Source organism: Mirounga leonina, unplaced genomic scaffold (assembly GCF_011800145.1).
Source record: "Mirounga leonina isolate KUSES-001 unplaced genomic scaffold, KU_Mleo_1.0 Mir_165, whole genome shotgun sequence".
Lineage (NCBI taxonomy): Eukaryota > Metazoa > Chordata > Mammalia > Carnivora > Phocidae > Mirounga > Mirounga leonina.
Window position 1 is genome coordinate 28,269,376 of NW_023270415.1, and position 17,791 is coordinate 28,287,166.

Consider the following 17,791-nt stretch of genomic DNA (forward strand, 5'->3'; position numbering starts at 1 on the left):
ATTTCCAATATTATATGTCAAGCGTCAGTAAATATAGGCAATAGTTTTTTATTTTGCCTTTATCCTTTTTTTATTGTCTCTTACAGAAGGTGAAGAAGATGCACAACGAACTTCCACAGAACAAAGTGGGGAAGCCCAGGGGGAAGCAGCAAAATCTGAAAGCTAACACCCCACTTTGATAACTTCAGCAACATCTGACAATGTCTCAGATCTCCAGGCCTGGCTGGAATGCATTTGTTTCCAAGAGTGAAAACGGGGGGAAGAAAATAGCTGTGCTGCATTGTAGGAATCTGCTCATTATCATGTTAAAAATGGGGGCAGAGGCAGTGGCTGCAGACAGACTTTTCTCTACCTCTGTCATTAGCAATGGTTGAAATCATGTGGCTTGTGTTTGGATGTCATTTTTATATGGATCCTTTCACTTGACCATATGATAAAATGCTTGTAGAGAGTAGCACTGACCTAGATGATTCTTCCTGTAGCATCTGGCCCCTCACAATGTCAGAGGATTTAATTGTGTCTAATTGCAAAGGGTTGGTTGAACCCCAGAGTTTAAATATCTCTGGTCTAAGTATTCACCCAGTAAAAGAACCATCCAGAAAGCACTGTTTTTAGCATTATGTATCTGTGTGTTCCTGCTGTGTTATTTACACTGTTTTGTATTGTACAAAATAGACGCTCAGCACTGCCCCCTTCTTTGATCGCTTATGAGAAACAAAAATGATGTATGTGACTGTGAATTTTTATACCACTCATTTTTAAAAGGGCTGCCTTTTTCCTTCTCCACAGTGTGGTGGTGTACACAGGATAGATCACACTTTTTTTTAACTTAATCTTTCCCCTTGATTCACTGTTGATGAATTAAGTCTAATTCATCAAGACTTTTTTGCTTTATTATAGAGGCATTTGAAAATATCCGCTAATGTGAATTTTACTTGAAATTCAGTCTGTTTGTTGTCTGCACAGACCAGAATTAAATAATCAAATTTTGTTTTATTTTCAATTGGAGAACATTCCCCAATTAATATATTTTAAAAAATTTTTAATTATGAGGATTTTGGAGAATCAGGATGGTGGGAAAGATAAGATAATATTAAGAGCAGGAAACATTTTGTTCTTATGGAATCAAATTACTCAATGCTATATGCTACTATTTAAATTTGGAGGACAGCTTATCTGGATGGAGCTGTAACAGATGGAAAAAATTATCTTGCAATCATGTGGACACCAATCACAAAAGTGAAGCCCTTGCATTGTGTTTTTTCATGTCTTTTTTCAGCCCTATCAGATACAAATGTTATTATGCACTTTTTAATGTTTGTAAACTTTTACTAATAATTAGTGTGAATTGCATTCTGATACAATAATAATTATCATTAGAAGCTAACAAAATCCTCATTAATACTGTTGATAGCCTCTGCTGTGTTTTGACATCATGGTTCTTATATGGAAAGTTTCTGTGAGCTGTGTGATCCCACTGGTCAGTATTATAAAATCATTTATCAGTAGTAATAAATAAGGAACCGGTAATATGCCAATGGCTCATGGGTTACTGGACAAATAGCAGATAACAGGAAGACCCTTTACAATAAAGGGCCCACTTAAATTATCCTCGAGGTCTTAGATACAGTCCCATTCGAGGTAGGTTAAACAGCATTTCCACAGATAATCTCCATGGATATATTGGGAACTCAGCCCTAAGAAAGGTCAGTTTTCCCTCATCCCCCCTTACAATACTTTCCAAATGAGTAGGATAAGGGCAAGGGTATCATTCGGTCCTCAATCATATGTTACTAGAAAAAATATTAATAGTGTAAGTCTCTCAGAAAATAGTAAGTATTAGAGTACCTCATTCTAACCAGTTAGGGTCCCAAATGCCCCATTAAAATTCAAATAAACCCACTTATTAATAGACTCACAAGTGGGAAGAGAGGTTCCTGAGGCTTTTTTAGACAATCTCTGGTAGTCCATTTAAAATATCCAACCTATAAAATCACTTTTTCAATATCCTCATTTACTATCCTCATAGCTTTCTTGTGAATCTAGGTAAAGTTCTCTCCATCCTTAAAGTTGTGGAATTCCAAACTGATTACATGTGATTTTGTAAAGTTTAGGACTAGTGCTGAGTGTATGTGGAGAGTTTATATTCCTATGTGATATACTATTATTAATGCATGTGGTGTCATGCTTGTCTTTGAATATATAATAGTGCTAAATTGGAAAGTCATATGGAGCTTTTGAATTATTTTGACCTCTTACTGCTACTTTGTCTGCTATATTCAAACCCAGAGGCATTCCCAAGCTAGAAGATAAAAATCTACTTTCCAAAATGTCCACATCCTACAATATTGCTCAGCAAAAGTTCACAGTGTCTTCCAAATTGTATTGTAATATCTTTTACTTGCAAGTCAATAATATACATGGAACTGAATTTTTAAGGACAAAAGGAAAAGGTAGAAAACTAAGGCGTTAGGTTTGAGACTATGCATTGAATGCCCACTAACCAATGACATTATGCTAATTACTTCCCCGCACTTTTTCTCCCATTTAATTGTTTCTCCTCAGAGAATTTGATTAAAGAGGTAGTGTTATCCCATTTCACAGATTAAGAAATTAAGGCTCAATAAGGTATAACTTTTTCAAGTTTAAAAAGCTAATAAATGATGAAATTAAGATTTGAACCTATCTTTGTCTGTTTCCAAGGAGCTTTCTACTGCACATGGCCATAAAATTAAAGCCAATTATAGAGCATCTTCATCTGTAAGGGAACATTTAGACATGAACTGGTTCAACCTCCATATTTTATAGAGGGAAACTGAGTCTCAGAACGGGGAATTGTCTTTCTCAAGGTTACCTAGATAAGTAATGACACAGATGTGACCAGATCATAGAAAGTACACTTTGAAAAAAAAAGAAATTCAATTAGAATTTATTTTTTTGTGTTATACTTTCCCCTAAATATTTTTCTGTCATGAAGTCTATAAATTTGGCATGGTTCAGATTTTTTTTATGTTCCATGCTACTCATTTTGTTTAATTAACTAGAAATATGAAAATTTCAGTTTTACTCATTTGCAATAAATATGAACTTGTCAAATTTACCTTTTATCAATTGTAAACATCCTATGCCAACATATTCTCATAATTCATAGAAATGTTTTTCCAATATATAACAGGCAGTCTTCAATTTTTAGGCAACATCCCAAGGAACTGCCCACTGTAAATGCCATACAGTTGAGTTTTACTCAGACACAGTGAAAATGCACCATTTTATAAGATGAATGATGTTGCTCTTTCTCTTCAGAGAAGCAATAATGGGTAAAGAAGTGTAACTGCCAGGTAGCCTAGCTTCTGAGTAAAGCTTGTAGCAATAGGAAGACAATGTATAGTTATCAAGTAAAAAGAGAAAAGCATCTATGACTTATGATGTCTTAATAGGCCCCAAATTGTTCTTTAATTAAAGAGTGGCAGTCTCTGAAGTTATTTGTGAGCTTGTATGACTTTTGTATTTAGTAATGTTGCATGCTCACATAATTGATATTAAAAGTAATACATTTTTTCTGAAATGTACACAGTCTATTAAGAGTATTTATTGAACATACACTATGTATTTGGTGCTTGAGAAAGTGCTTCGAGTAAGAAAGGAGAGATTCAAAGCCTCAGCCATCCTGTGGTGGACATACCAGCATTCTGGCCTCACTTTTTCGGGGCCTTTATTCCAATAATTTTCACCTCCATTCCACTCTAGTAGCCCACTTCCTGGACTTCATCATCTACCAGAGTCAACTCTTAAATTAATTGTAAACCCCACAAACACTATGCCGTTATGGTTCTTACTTGCTCATCTGCAGGGCAGTGATTTTCAATCAGAAGAAAGACCAATGTTTATCAGAAACCCCTGAAAATTTTACAACACTCCTTCCTCCACCCATATACATTCTCTCTCTTGCTCTCACACACACATACACAAACACAATTGCCCCTTGAAAACACTCCCTGTGCAACTTTGGCATCTTTTCCTGCTCCCACCTTCACACTCACAACCTGAGAACCACTGATTTAGAAAAAATGCAGTTTCCAGATGCACCAGCTCTGTTTATGCCACTAAAAAGCTTTAAAATGAGTCAATAACAAAATGGAGTGTTCACAGAGACCCATGGTTTTACTCTATTAAGGAATAACATCTTGGGATAGAAAAAAGCAGAGAGTTTAACTTCTTTTATTTTGGTGTTGCTCTCTTTTCATTATATTATTTTCATCAAATAAAGGCAGGAAAGACCAAGCAGAATCCAAGGTGGAACCCAGGAGAAAGTAAGCGTCGAATTACACCCTGAGTTCAGGCAAGGTCTTAAGCAGACGGGGTAAAAGAGGATGTAGATCTTTAAGTTCATGTTTTTTGGTCATAAGGATGAAACACTACACAGGGATTTGGAACAAAATGCTAGCCAGTGCAAAACAAGTTTGTATTATCTCTGGTGTTTCTTCTTTTTGTATATTTGTTGCCTCTATATAGGCCACAATGTGGGGATTTAGGATCCTGGCCATCTCTCACTATAAAGTCAAAATCAACAAAACTTTCTGACTATAACTGGTTAACTTTCTAGTTTGTACCACATCTACTTTCTGTTTATATCAAGATGGATGTTTCTGTAGCAACTCTCCCAGTCTGAAATCCACTGTTAACCTCCTCAGTGCTCCTGATTTTCTCACTTTCTTGTCTTTTTGCCATCTCTGCCCAATGAAAACCCATCAAACCATCTGATTTCACTCTACTTGTCTTCACAATGACTGTAAAAAGTTTCTAACAATGCTTATTCATTGTTTGCAACTGCATTTTAGACATGAGTACTGTTCAGCTTTTTGCATCATATCCCAAAGGATAGAAGAAGCTTCCCACTACTGTCTAAGATGTACGTTTTCATCTGACATTTTAATTTTATTTTAATTTTTTAAAAAGATTTTATTTATTTATTTGAGAGAGAGAGAGATAGTGCATGAGCAGGGGAGAGGGGCAGAGGGAGAGGTAGAAACAGGCACCTGACACAAGGTTCCATCCCAGGACCCTGGGATCATGACCTGAACTGAAGGCAGACGCCTAACCGACTGAGCCACCCAGGTCTCCCAAGTCATCTTTGACATTTTTAAACCATTTTCTTTCAGGAGGTCTGTTAATTATCCTTTTTTCTTTACTGACTTTACCCTTTTCTACAAATGTACTCAAGTTCTCAGTTCCACTCTTAACTTCACTACTTGTATTTCTCAAAATAGTAATCTTTGCTTTTGTTTTCATGTTTCTCTTCATTTCTCATCCTTTTGCAGTTTGACTTCCAATTAAATTTTTCTTATCACCAACATCTTTAGTAGTTTCTGGACTGCTAGTATTGTCACTAAAACCCCAGTCAATGTGGAAATTAAAAATGATGATGTTCCAGAGGACTCAAGCTTCTCTTAAAATAAAATTTAATGGTTCTGTAATTCTAATTGATAGTTTGCCAGGGTGTAGCTGCATAATTAAGGATGGAATCTATGTATCCCATAGATATGGGATATGGGAATGAGGATGCAAGTCAAAAAGGCTCTAAAGGGTAAAATGGGACACAATCCCCTTTGTTCCTTTTTTCATATATGGATGTGCCTTTTCTCTTCCACCACATTCTCCCCGTAACGTTTGCTACATCCCCAGGTCCTATAGTGCTCATTTCTTTATAGGGATGGTTGCACATATGTAGGCACTAACCTGGAGCCTGGACATCCACAGATGGGCAAGATTAGCTTGTGATGTTTTAGGGTTCTGTATTCCACTATACTCCAGGATGACTACCAGCAGTATCACTAGTTTCTCTCAAAGCAGCCATGTACAAGCAAAACCACTCAACTTCTTTGTACCCAGACCACTCTAGTTCTCTGAATTAGACCCAAGTGAGTATATCAATTCCAGTGGTCAAATATATTGGATAGTTTATGTATGTTTTACAAGCCTATCTTATGGCATTTAATCCTGTTCACCATGGAATCTTTTTTGAGATACTTCCTTTACTTTCCTACCCTATCCCCCACCCCCAGGAGTATGTATGTATGTATTCAATCCTTTGTTCCTTTTTTCTGGCAACTCCTCACTTTCCTTGACAAATCCCTCCATCTCTACCTCCCCACTAAATACTGTGGTTCCCTGGGATTCTATCTTCACTCTTCTCTAATCCCAGTGTTCACACGACCTCTTCTAGGCCAACATCATCAATCACCACTTTTATTCTGATGAATCCCAGAGGTCATTCCTGACCATGTGACTTATTGGACAGCTCCATATGGATTTCCCCAAAACATCTTAAAATTCAACATTCCAACACTAAATCCATTCCCAAAACTGCTTTTCTTCATATGCTGCAGATCTCATATAATGGAAGCACTGGTTTCTCAGCAAACTTAAATCAAAATTCTTACAGTTCTCTTAACTCTTGTTCCTCCAATTTGTTTTTCAGTCCATCAATTCTAATTATTACTTACTTCTTGAAACTTCCCACTTCTTTTTGTCTGCATTACAACCCTTTAAATCATCACTTATCTAATATAATGCAATAATCTGCTCATCAGGACCTGCCTTGTCTGGCATTCTCTCAACCAGATGTCTCTTTCTAATACATAAGTCTGATTGTTTCACTCCCCTAATTTTAAAAAATCCTTAAATTTAGCCAGACAAAAAACTTTTTGGTATAAGTGCCACATTTTGTTTTTATATAACTCCTTGTTCTGTGTTAGTTGTTTTCCTGTTCCTAAAATGTTCTTCATGCTTGACAGCAAGTTCTCATTGGTCCTTTCAGATTGTGTCCCATTTTACCCTTTAGAGCCTTTTTGACTTGCATCCTCATTCCCAAGCCCCACCCTAGGTAATTAGCTATTCTATACTCCTTGATCCCCTAACACTTGATCTGCAAATGTATCTTGTTAGATCATAGCTATTTGTTTACATGTGTATCTCTCCAACTAGAATATGAGCTCTTTCAGGGAAAAAGCCCTGTTTTGTTCATCTCTGTCTCCTCATTGTCTATTAATATTCAATAAATTTATAAATGAATGTCTGACCTGCTGAAGCTCACAAGGTAGTTAACAAAATTTACACACAGATTGATTAGGGAAAAATGCAATACAGAGATAAAGTTGATAGTTGAAAATAGTAAAGCCTGTATAATATTGCCTTACAGAAGGTAAAAGCTTAATTTTTGCCTAGTTTATGAAATAGTCTATTTTTATTTATTTTTTAATTTTATTTTATTTTTTAAAAAGAGGGAATGGGGAGGGGCAGAAGGAGAGAGAGAATCTTAAGCAGGTTCCACGCCCAGCAGGGAGCCTGAGCTGGCTCCATCTCACAACCCTGACCTGAGCCAAAATCAAGAGTCAGATGTTTAACCGACTGAGCCACCCAGGTGCCCCATTAATGTAACTATTTTTAAATTTGATTCTCAAACTGTATGCTGCACATTTACACACACACAGATTTGATATGACATACAGAGATGAAATGTCCAATAGGATAATGTATAAATAAATGAGCAAATTAGAGTAAGGCATCCAGCTAAACAGTGACCTGGTAGAGGTATTTGGCATTCTGTAGTACAAATCCCCTTCAATTTGCCAGAATTGAGAATAGACAAAAAAAAAAAAAAAAAAAAGAGAGAGAGATTATATCATAGTCTCCTAGCCTAAGCAACACATTAGTCAGAGAGCAAGATCTCTAAGCAGACTTTTGGTCTTTAAACAAGGGGACACTGAAATTTCTAAGAATATGCTTCAAAGAAATAAAATCTAATGTACTCTAATAGGCTAAAGAAATGAGAGTTCTGATAGAATATGATGAACTTCAAAATGGCAGGAATTCACAGAAAAGAAGGAGAAAATAATACAAAGGGACCAAGAGACATGTCTATACACTCAAGAAGGAAAGGACACTGATATAGATGTACAAAACCTTAAGGTCTTTTTCCTGAATATTCTATCTTTTCAAAAACACAGAAAAATAGTAGTAATCAAATTAACACTGGCAATCTGGCAGGACTACTAAAGAAGCATTGTGTACTTTTTGACTCTGAAACTAAGAAATAAGAGTGGCCAAGGAAATGATGTAGGTTACTCCTAACAGAACCATGATTAATTTTACACATTTCCCTTGAGTAGGATGGTGTGACTATTATGACTCGCTTGTTGAATTTTTAAGTTTTCTTTTATCCCACATGTTCTTTAAAATCCATAAAACAATATGTAACCATGAATTTTAAGGGCAAAAAATTATGTAAAAATAGCTATAGCTAGGGAGTGACAACAAACAGAACCTGCCTTCCTGGATGGTCTTAAGCAAAATCTAGTAAATCATCAATTTTATTTAGGAAATATTTGTTGGGCTTTTAGTAATTTTAAGTTGCTGTGTTAGGTGCAGTAAGGAGTAAAATTAAAAAAAAAAAAACCCACAAAATCTTTGACTAATAGAAACTGGAATATGTGACAGCGAGCATAAGTTTCTTCTGTCAGTATTCCCAGCCCTTTCCCAATGCCACTCCAACCCTTTATTATAAGGAATTTTCCTTCAATCCCACTGTGTAATGAGAATTTACTTTTTGCTCAGCTGATTCCCAGGACTTTGTAACACAGAATTGGAAGAACGGATCTAGACACAGGTTAGAGTGGTAAGAGGAAAAATTTTTTCATGAAGAATTAATACAAGGGTTGTTCTTTGCCGAAAATAAATCAAGTAATGGTTGAAGTAGACAAAAAAATTTTTAAGCTAACTCATTAAAGTCAACTTGCATAATAAAAAGCTAAGAATTAGGGAGAAAATTAGAAAAGCAATGAAACTGGGGTTTCTAAAAGAAAGTTCCGGAGGGTTGACAAGAGGTTTCAATGAAGAAACAGTCAAAGAAAATTAGGATAAAAAGCATTTCTATAGGCTGTGAACTAGACTTTCTAAGAGATATATGTAAAGATTGAGAATACTTTTTAATTATCTCTGGTTTTGGGGAAAGACTTTTTTAAAATGTGACTCCATGCAAAGACAGGGCCACATGAGACCCTAAGGTTTATTAAAGTATACTCATTTAATAGTAATGGCAAGACAAGTACATATATATTTATAATAAATGTCTGAATATGATGAGCAATAACAGATGAACATGGAATATCCCGTGCATATGCTGGGGGAGAAATGTCTCTCAACAGGAAAGATCATGGAGAAGGATGTGATGGAATGATTCCCCGAAATATTTATTTCATTGAAGAAAAAGAGATTAGACATTCTACATAGAAAAAAAAATGATATAAACTGAGGTACACAGGTAGGAAAACATGGGGTCATATATTTTTTAAATAATCCCAGTTTGCTAGAGCACAGTATATGTGTTAAGTCTGAGGTGATGGGGCGCCTGGGTGGCTCAGTTGGTTAAGCGACTGCCTTCGGCTCAGGTCATGATCCTGGAGTCCCGGGATCGAGTCCCGCATCGGGCTCCCTGCTCAGCGGGGGGTCTGCTTCTCCCTCTGACCCTCCCCCCTCTTATGCTCTCTCTATCTCAGTCTCTCTCTCAAATAAATAAATAAAATCTTAAAAAAAAAAAAAAAAGTCTGAGGTGAGACACTGGGGTGTGGCTGACAAACCAGCTCCATGAGGTCACTCAGAGGAAAGAGTGTGGGCATCAGAGCATGTCTCAGGCACAAAGATCTGAGATACAGAGGGCATCCATGCCAAGGAGCCTAACATAGAATCGAAAGAATTCTGAAAGTGGGAGTTAAGTTTTTGAAGATAGGCTAAGGGCTTGGAGCTGAAAGTAGGATGTATTCCAAGGTTAAGAATCCAGTGGCTGAAAAAACCAAATGTCAGAGGAAAAGCGAGAAGTTGCCGAGATGCATACAAGAGGCACAGACAGGATCCTGCCTGGCAAAGCAGCTGCTGCTGTCCTTCATCCATGCTTTCCACTCGTGCCCTGACACACTCCTCAGTTTTATTAAAGGCACCATACTTCTCTGCTGACATGTGATATAAGTACAAAAGAAAGAGGTCTTTTTATATAGCACCATAGGTAGGTGACCTTTTCTTTCTCTCTTTTTTTTTTTTTAAGATTTTATTTATTTATTTGACAGAGAGAGACACAGCGAGAGAAGGAACACAAGCAGGGGGAGTGGGAGAGGGAGAAGCAGGCTTCTTGCTGAGCAGGGAGCCCGACGCGGGGCTCGATCCCAGGACTCTGGGACCATGACCTGAGCCAAAGGCAGACACCTAACGACTGAGCCACCCAGGCGCCCCAATAGGTGACCTTTTCTCAGGGACATAATAGCTATCAGGTTCTGAATATGTATTGGACACTTGATTAAATTGCCTCTATTTCTCACAATTACTCTAATATATGAATATACTTCTCTCCTTACAAATAACCAACCTAAGGTGCAGAGAAATTAAGTGGCTTGTCCAAGGTCGTGCAGTTTTTGTGTTGCAAAGCCAGAACGGAAACCTATGTTCAGCTTCTCTGATGACAATTTCCCACACTCCATCAACTACACCAGAGCAACTTTACATGCCAAACATGCATTTTTACATTTTCTAGTAGCCACGTCAAAATAAGAAAGCAGTAAATAACCCAACATATTGAAAAGATTGACAACATATAATCAATATAAAAATTAATAACATATTCTCTTTTGGGTACCAATTCTTCAAAATCCAGTGTCTGTTTTATACTGATATCTCAATTCAGGCTACCTACATTTCAAATGGTCTGGCTACCATTTGGCACATCCATACCAAAAGGCACATATCATAGGGCACAAACTGTATGCCTTATTCTGTTTTCCAAGAATTAAGCAGAGAAGGGATTCACTTTTGGGGCAAGGGGGTGTAGAGTGTGCATGTTTCGGTTTACTTCTTTCTCAATGATTCTCAACTTTGGCTTCCTGTTAGAATCACCAGGAAATTTTAATCATATTAAGAACTTGGCCTCATTTCTATGGATTTTGGTTTTATTGCAGGGTACGGCATCAAGTATTTTTTAACTTTGTTGAAGTATAATAAATATTAAAAAGTGCTCATAAGTGTGCGGTTTTATGTATTTCCATAAAATGAACACACGCAGGTAACCATCATCCAGATCAAAGATCTAGGTATTCCAATATCCTAGAAGTCCTCGTCAGGTTCTCTTCTAGTCACCACCCCTGCAAAGGGCTACATCCCCTGAGACTGATAAAATGGTGAATCTCCATCTGTTCTTACAGAGCAGGCCCTGGAGTTCAGCCCAAAACGGTCACCTAATACATTAATGCTCACTGCAGGTTGCTCTTCTGCAGGGTCCTATGCTCAGGTTTCTCAGGTCAATTTGTAGCCCCAGAAACAATAAACTCTATGCCAACCCATCTGTCTTCTAGAGGATCTCTACCCAAGGAAACACAGGTCCTTCAAACTACTATATCTCCTGGTCCACGCAGGTCCAATCTCCACTCAGTCTTGAACCACTGGCTCTGTCTTCATTCAGCCCTTCTTAGTTGCATGATCCCAAAGATTTGGACTTCTTCCCTCCTTCGTGCACAATCCACCTATTTTCTCACCCGAGTTTTACCTCCCTCATGAGGAACAGATCACATGGACAACGGTTTTGTGAAGCCAGTAATAGAGATTTCAATTTCCTGCTGAACAGGCTTTAATATAAGTCCCAAGTTAATGCCCTTTTCCTTTGTACTTAATTGCCCAACCTTCTGCTCCAGGCCTTCTCATTACCACACAGAGCCTCTGGTCTTATCAATTCAATTCTTTGGAACATTTTTTTCTCTCTGCTGGTCTTTTACCTGCCCCAGATCCAAGTGATTTAAAGTGCATTTCTAAGAAAAGTTAAACTGTGTCTGCAACAGGTGTTCCCTCATGGGCTTAATCAGAAACACACACACACACACACACGCACACACACACGCACACACAATTAAAACATTTCCTAACTCAAGCCAACCTGAGCAAATATAAAAGTGGATTGAATCTGTGAATTCCATGCTACAGTAAGTCCTAAGTAAACAACTTCTTAAAGCATTAAATATCCAGCAATATTCAGCCTGCCATTTGTCAGAATTACAATTGCTTCACAGTATTGTTTTTTTTTTTCCCCTGCTCTCAGAACACTGCCTTGCTGTACTTCCAGCCCATACAAGAATATTTTGAATGAGTCTGACTTGCAAAGACAGCATTTGCAGCTGAAAACAGCAAAACATGACCATCTGTTCTCTCCCTTCATAGTTCAATCTGACAACATCCTAACACAGTTGTCTTCTTCCTTGACTCCATTCTTCTCGGCCCACTTGCCTCATTCCAAGAGTTTCCCATTTGAACTTCTTCACTTTCACTGTGTTTCCATGTTCCTCTCCTCCTGCTCACATACCACTACTTTCCTCCATTTTATTGCTTCATAATTCTTACAACCGTCAAGAATACTCAATCAATTGCTTTCCAGTCTCCATCCTCCCAAATCTAGCTTTCTCCCTTAAGCCCTCCGCCTCACACTTTCTGCACTCTACTCAGCCCTACCTAACTTTATATGGGAAAAAGAGAAAAAGGAAAGAAGTTCCATATCGAGGCTTCTAAGATCAATCTGAAGTGTGCTGGAAATATGGAAATAAACCCTAGGTATTGGGGAGGAAGAGAAGCATAAGACAAAATGAAGGGGAAAAAGGCATAACACTGGCAGCAAGGGCAATTTTCACCTCTATTACTATAGATTTCCACTAAGCCATTTATCAACTCTAGGAGAGAGGGTAGAGGATACCCAGTGCCACCAACTGCCACCACTACAAGTTTTGCACAAATTTGCCAAATATCAGAGAGACACCTTAATTTTTCATCTGTCCATTCACTGAAACACCAAATGATTGATAATTTTAGGAAACACTTGGAAAATATATTTAGGAGAGACTGAATTTAATAAAATTGTCTCCAAATCAAGATTCCTTACTAATTCAATGTATGATTGCTCCCAATTTACTCAACTATGCTGGGTATCATCAGTTTCTTGTCTGTAAAAGGAAATAATAATAGCATCTCTTAGGAACTGTGAATAATATTAAGAAGAATGTTAAAAGGTTAAAGGTTGAGATTAGGGGCGCCTGGGTGGCTCAGTCAGTTAAGCATCTGCCTTTGGCTCAGGTCATGATCCCAGGGTACTGGGATCAAGCCCTGCATCGTGCTCCCTGCTCAGCGGGAAGCCTGCTTCTCCCTCTCCCACTCCCCCTGCTTGTGTTCCCCTTCTTGCTATCTCTCTCTGTCAAATAAATAAATAAAATCTAAAAAAAAAAAAGGTTGAGATTAGTTAATACACATAAAGTACTGAGAACAGTGCTGGGCACTTAGTATAGATGTTAGCTATTAATGTTATTGTTGTTGGGTTGTTATATGAGATATGCAGTCTTAGATTACTCAGAGAGCATAGTCAAATGGCTTTTACCTCTTTTTTTCTTTAAAGATTTTATTTATTTACTTACAGAGAAAGAGGGAGAGAGAGCACACTCAAGCTGGGGTGGGAGAGGGACAAGCAGACTGCGCTGAGCACGGAGCCTGATGCGGGACTCAATCTCACAACCCTGAGATCATGACCTGAGCCAAAATCAAGAGTCGGATGCTTAACCAACTGAGCCACCCAGGCACCCCCTTTAACCTCTAAATGAGTAGTGCCACCTAATGGCACAGAAGTTTAACTTATTCATTTATTGAACAAATATGAATGAGTTCCTTCTATGTGGCAGATACTTTCAGGATGATAACTAAACAATGATTAGGAATCTCCATAGGAAACAACCATAGGAATGATCTCCAGCCATGTAAAGCTCACAGACTGGTAAAGCCTGGCTTAGTTGGATCCTAGCAATGAAATACTTAGAGGATTTCCTCTAGTCTATTGTAGGAAAGCCAAATTGTGAAGAGCAAAATTCCCATCAAGAGGAAAGAGAGACAGGGAAACTACTTCAGGACTGTCTTAGGGTCAATTCAAGTTCATCTCTGATTTTTTCTTACAACTGTTACCTTTGCATTTTTACAATGTCAGTAAATAGTAGAAGGAGACATAAGTTCTCATAACAAAATAAAATGCAAAGCCATGAGGGATTGGCACCAGGACGGGGGGGACCACTGGACAGGCTTAGTCATTTGATGATACTGATTTCCTCTGTTATCTCTTACTGGCACCTCTGAGAGCTGTTTTCTTTTTAGGCTTCTGATTCAAGGACAGACAAAAGCCCATTCTCTTTGTGCCCCTTGATAAAATTGAGATTAGGCAGTCTGGTAAACACCAAAGAGACCAAAGAGAGGAAAAACAGAAGGTATAGACTGATTGGCTTACTAAAGGAAGGTTTCTCATTTTTAATCTAGTTAACTTTAGTCCAGGATATCTCAAGGTTTTCCCATTATTCATGAGATCCTTTAAAGGGTAATGAGACACTGTCCAGAAAATTCTCCCTTTTCATCTATAGACACTTTCTCCTATCCCACTTCCTATACTAAGAGATTCCTCTTCTACTAGTTAGATAGGTCATGAAAGTTATTTTTAAATAAGTATCTATATCCACCATATAGTTATAATTACATGATTGATTTAACACTCACACATTATTCATACATACTAAAGTATTTTCTTATTGACCAATAAAGAAAAAAAGGTCCCAAAGCCCTCATAATCTCAACCAGTATATACAGGGGTTATGAAGCTTATCAGTCTATTTACTCAATCAGAAAAGCAGACTTTTAAAATTTTATTGCTATAAATAATAATTTTAAAATAAAAAGCATTTTCCTCTTAATACTAAGCAAATTCTATGTAATAGATATTCTGGTTAATCATATATTTACTATAATGGTCCTTGAATAAATATTTTTGTGTTAAGGCACATTTCTCTATCAGATAGGAAAACCAAGTTATTTAGCAATAGTTAAACCAGTCTTTTCTTGTACATATCTCAAGTGAAAAATAAAAATATACCTTTATACTTTTCTATGTTTCTACATTTTTCTATACTTCTATTTTCTACTTTGTATTTCTGTAAATATCTATAAATAATAAGTAATAGATATCTGCCTCCTGATGGCCATATGCAGTCCTAAAAGCAAAAAATACCCTATGTCTCTTAAAACAGCGATTTTGTTTCAGAATTTTTTTTTAGAAAGTTGTTCACTCTGGAAAGCAATGGTGGGTCAGCTTGGTACCAAGAAGGGGAAAAGCAGAAATGGCAGCCAACATCAGTGCTTTCCAAGGACACTATGGAACCCAACAGTTCCCTTGTAGACTCAATTGGCTTGTAAGCCATAAATATATGCACATAAACTCCAAAGAGTCCTCATTAAAACCAGTTGTGATAAAATTAAAAGGTTTAGCTGGTAATTCTAATATGTTTATTACAAATATCTTCCCTTAAGCCTCAAGGTCCTAAGGTTACAGTGCAATATGCCTTTATTACCTTTAGCCAAACAGAATATTCTTTTTGAAAATTTTATTTTATTTTTATTAAGAATACAAGTATATATATATACACACACATATATATACAAGTGCATATATATATGTATATATATATATATATATATATATATAAATATATACACAATGGAATATTATGCAGCCATCAAAAAAACCAAAATCTTGCCATTTGCATCGACGTGGATGGAACTAGAGGGTATTATGCTAAGTGAAATAAGTCAATCAGAGAAAGACATGTATCATTATGATCTCACTGATATGAGGAATTTTTTTTTATTAAATTTATTTATTTTATTTTATTTTATTTATTTATTTGAGACAGAGAATGAGAGAGAGAGAGCACATGAGAGGGGGGAAGGTCAGAGGCAGAAGCAGGCTCCCCGCCGAGCAGGGAGCCTGATGCGGGACTCGATCCAGGGACTCCAGGATCATGACCTGAGCCGAAGGCAGTCGCTTAACCAACTGAGCCACCCAGGTGCCCTGATATGAGGAATTCTTAATCGCAGGAAACAAACTGAGGGTTGCTGGAGTGGTGGGGGGTGGGAGGGATGGGGTGGCTGGGTGATAGACACTGGGGAGTGTATGTGCTATGGTGAGCACTGTGAATTGTGTAAGACTGTTGAATCACAGACCTGTACCTCTGAAACAAATAATACATTATATGTTAAAAAAAAAAGAAGAAGATAGCAGGAAGGGAAAAATGAAGGGGGGGAAATCGGAGGGGGAGATGAACCATGAGAGACTATGGACTCTGAGAAACAAACTGAGGGTTCTAGAGGGGAGGGGGTTGGGGGGATGGGTTAGCCTGGTGATGGGTATTAAAGAGGGCACGTACTCAATGGAGCACTGGGTGTTATACGCAAACAATGAATCATGGAACACTGCATCAAAAACTAATGATGTAATGTATGGTGATTAGTATAACATAATAAAATTTTAAAAAAAGAAGATAGCAGGAAGGGAAAAATGAGGTGGGGGGGAGGAATCGGAGTGGGAGACGAACCATGAGAGATTATGGACTCTGAGAAACAAACTGAGAGTATATATATATACACGTGTGTATATATATATATATATATATATACACTACATCTTCTTTATCCATTCATCTGTCGATGGACATCTGGGCTCTTTCCATAGTTTGGCTATTGTGGACATTGTTGCTATAAACATTGGGGTGCATGTGCCCCTTTGTATCACTACATTTGTATCTTTGGGGTAAATACCCAGTAGTGCAATTGCTGGGTCATATGGTAGCTCTATTTTCAACTTTTTGAGGAACCTCCATACTGTTTTCCAGAGTGGCTGCACCAGCTTGCATTCCCACCAACAGTGTAGGAGGTTTCCCCTTTCTCTGCATCCTCGCCAACATCTGTCGTTTCCTGACTTGTTAATTTTAGCCATTCTGACTGGTGTGAGGTGGTATCTCATTGAGGTTTTGATTTGGATTTCCCTGATGCTGAGTAATGTTGAGCACGTTTTCATGTGTCTGTTGGCCATTTGGATGTCTTCTTTGGAAAAATGTCTGTTCATGTCCTCTGCCCATTTCTTGATTGGATTATTTGTTCTTGGGTGTTGAGTTTGGTAAGTTCTTTATAGATTTTAGATACTAGCCCTTTATCTGATATGTCATTTGCAAATATCTTCTCCCATTCTGTCGGTTGTCTTTTGGTTTTGTTGACTGTTTCCTTTGCTCTGCAAAAGCTTTTTATCTTGATGAAGTCCCAATAGTTCATTTTTGCCCTTGTTTCCCTTGCCTTTGGTGATGTTTCTAGGAAGAAGTTGCTGTGGCTGAGGTTGAAGAGGTTGCTGCCTGTGTTTTCCTCTAGGATTTTGATGGATTCCTGTCTCACATTTAGGTCTTTCGTCCATTTTGAGTCTACTTTTGTGTGTGGTGTAGGGAGATGGTCCAGTTTCATTCTTCTGCATGTGGCTGTCCAATTTTCCCAACACCATTTGTTGAAGAGACTGTCTTTTTTCCATTGGACATTCTTTCTTGCTTTGTCGAAGATTAGTTGACCATAGAGTTGAGGGTCCACTTCTGGGCTCTCTATTCCAAACAGAATATTCTTCATAATATTTGTTACCTCCTGATACACCTCCTGATGTAAGGTCTCTTGTGTCAATCTGATATGGCCATAGAAATATATGCTTCTTTTTTAGGTATCTTTACTTGGCAATAGAATAAAACCTTTTGGGAAGTATCAAACATGCTTTGACAGGAACATAGAATTGCTTACTAAAACCATGTATCAGAAATGCAGGTTTTGTCAAAATAATAATTTACTAAGGCAATTTTTAAAACTATGATTTATCCAA

General features: G+C 37.6%; 1 protein-coding gene and 1 long non-coding RNA gene across 4 annotated transcripts in view; one reads left to right on the top strand and one right to left on the bottom strand.

The window, feature by feature from the left end:
- PKIA (cAMP-dependent protein kinase inhibitor alpha) overlaps positions 1 to 3,565 on the top strand; it is a 95,548-nt gene extending 91,983 nt beyond the window's left edge. For all 3 annotated transcript variants that reach the window (XM_035011402.1, XM_035011401.1, XM_035011400.1), the window contains one exon: positions 87 to 3,565. In XM_035011402.1, the coding sequence (XP_034867293.1) occupies positions 87 to 166 (80 nt within the window). In that variant the 3' untranslated portion in view covers positions 167 to 3,565. The remainder of the gene's footprint in view (positions 1 to 86) is intronic.
- LOC118014944 overlaps positions 1 to 17,791 on the bottom strand; it is a 106,960-nt gene that overhangs the window by 46,089 nt on the left and 43,080 nt on the right. The window lies entirely within an intron of this gene.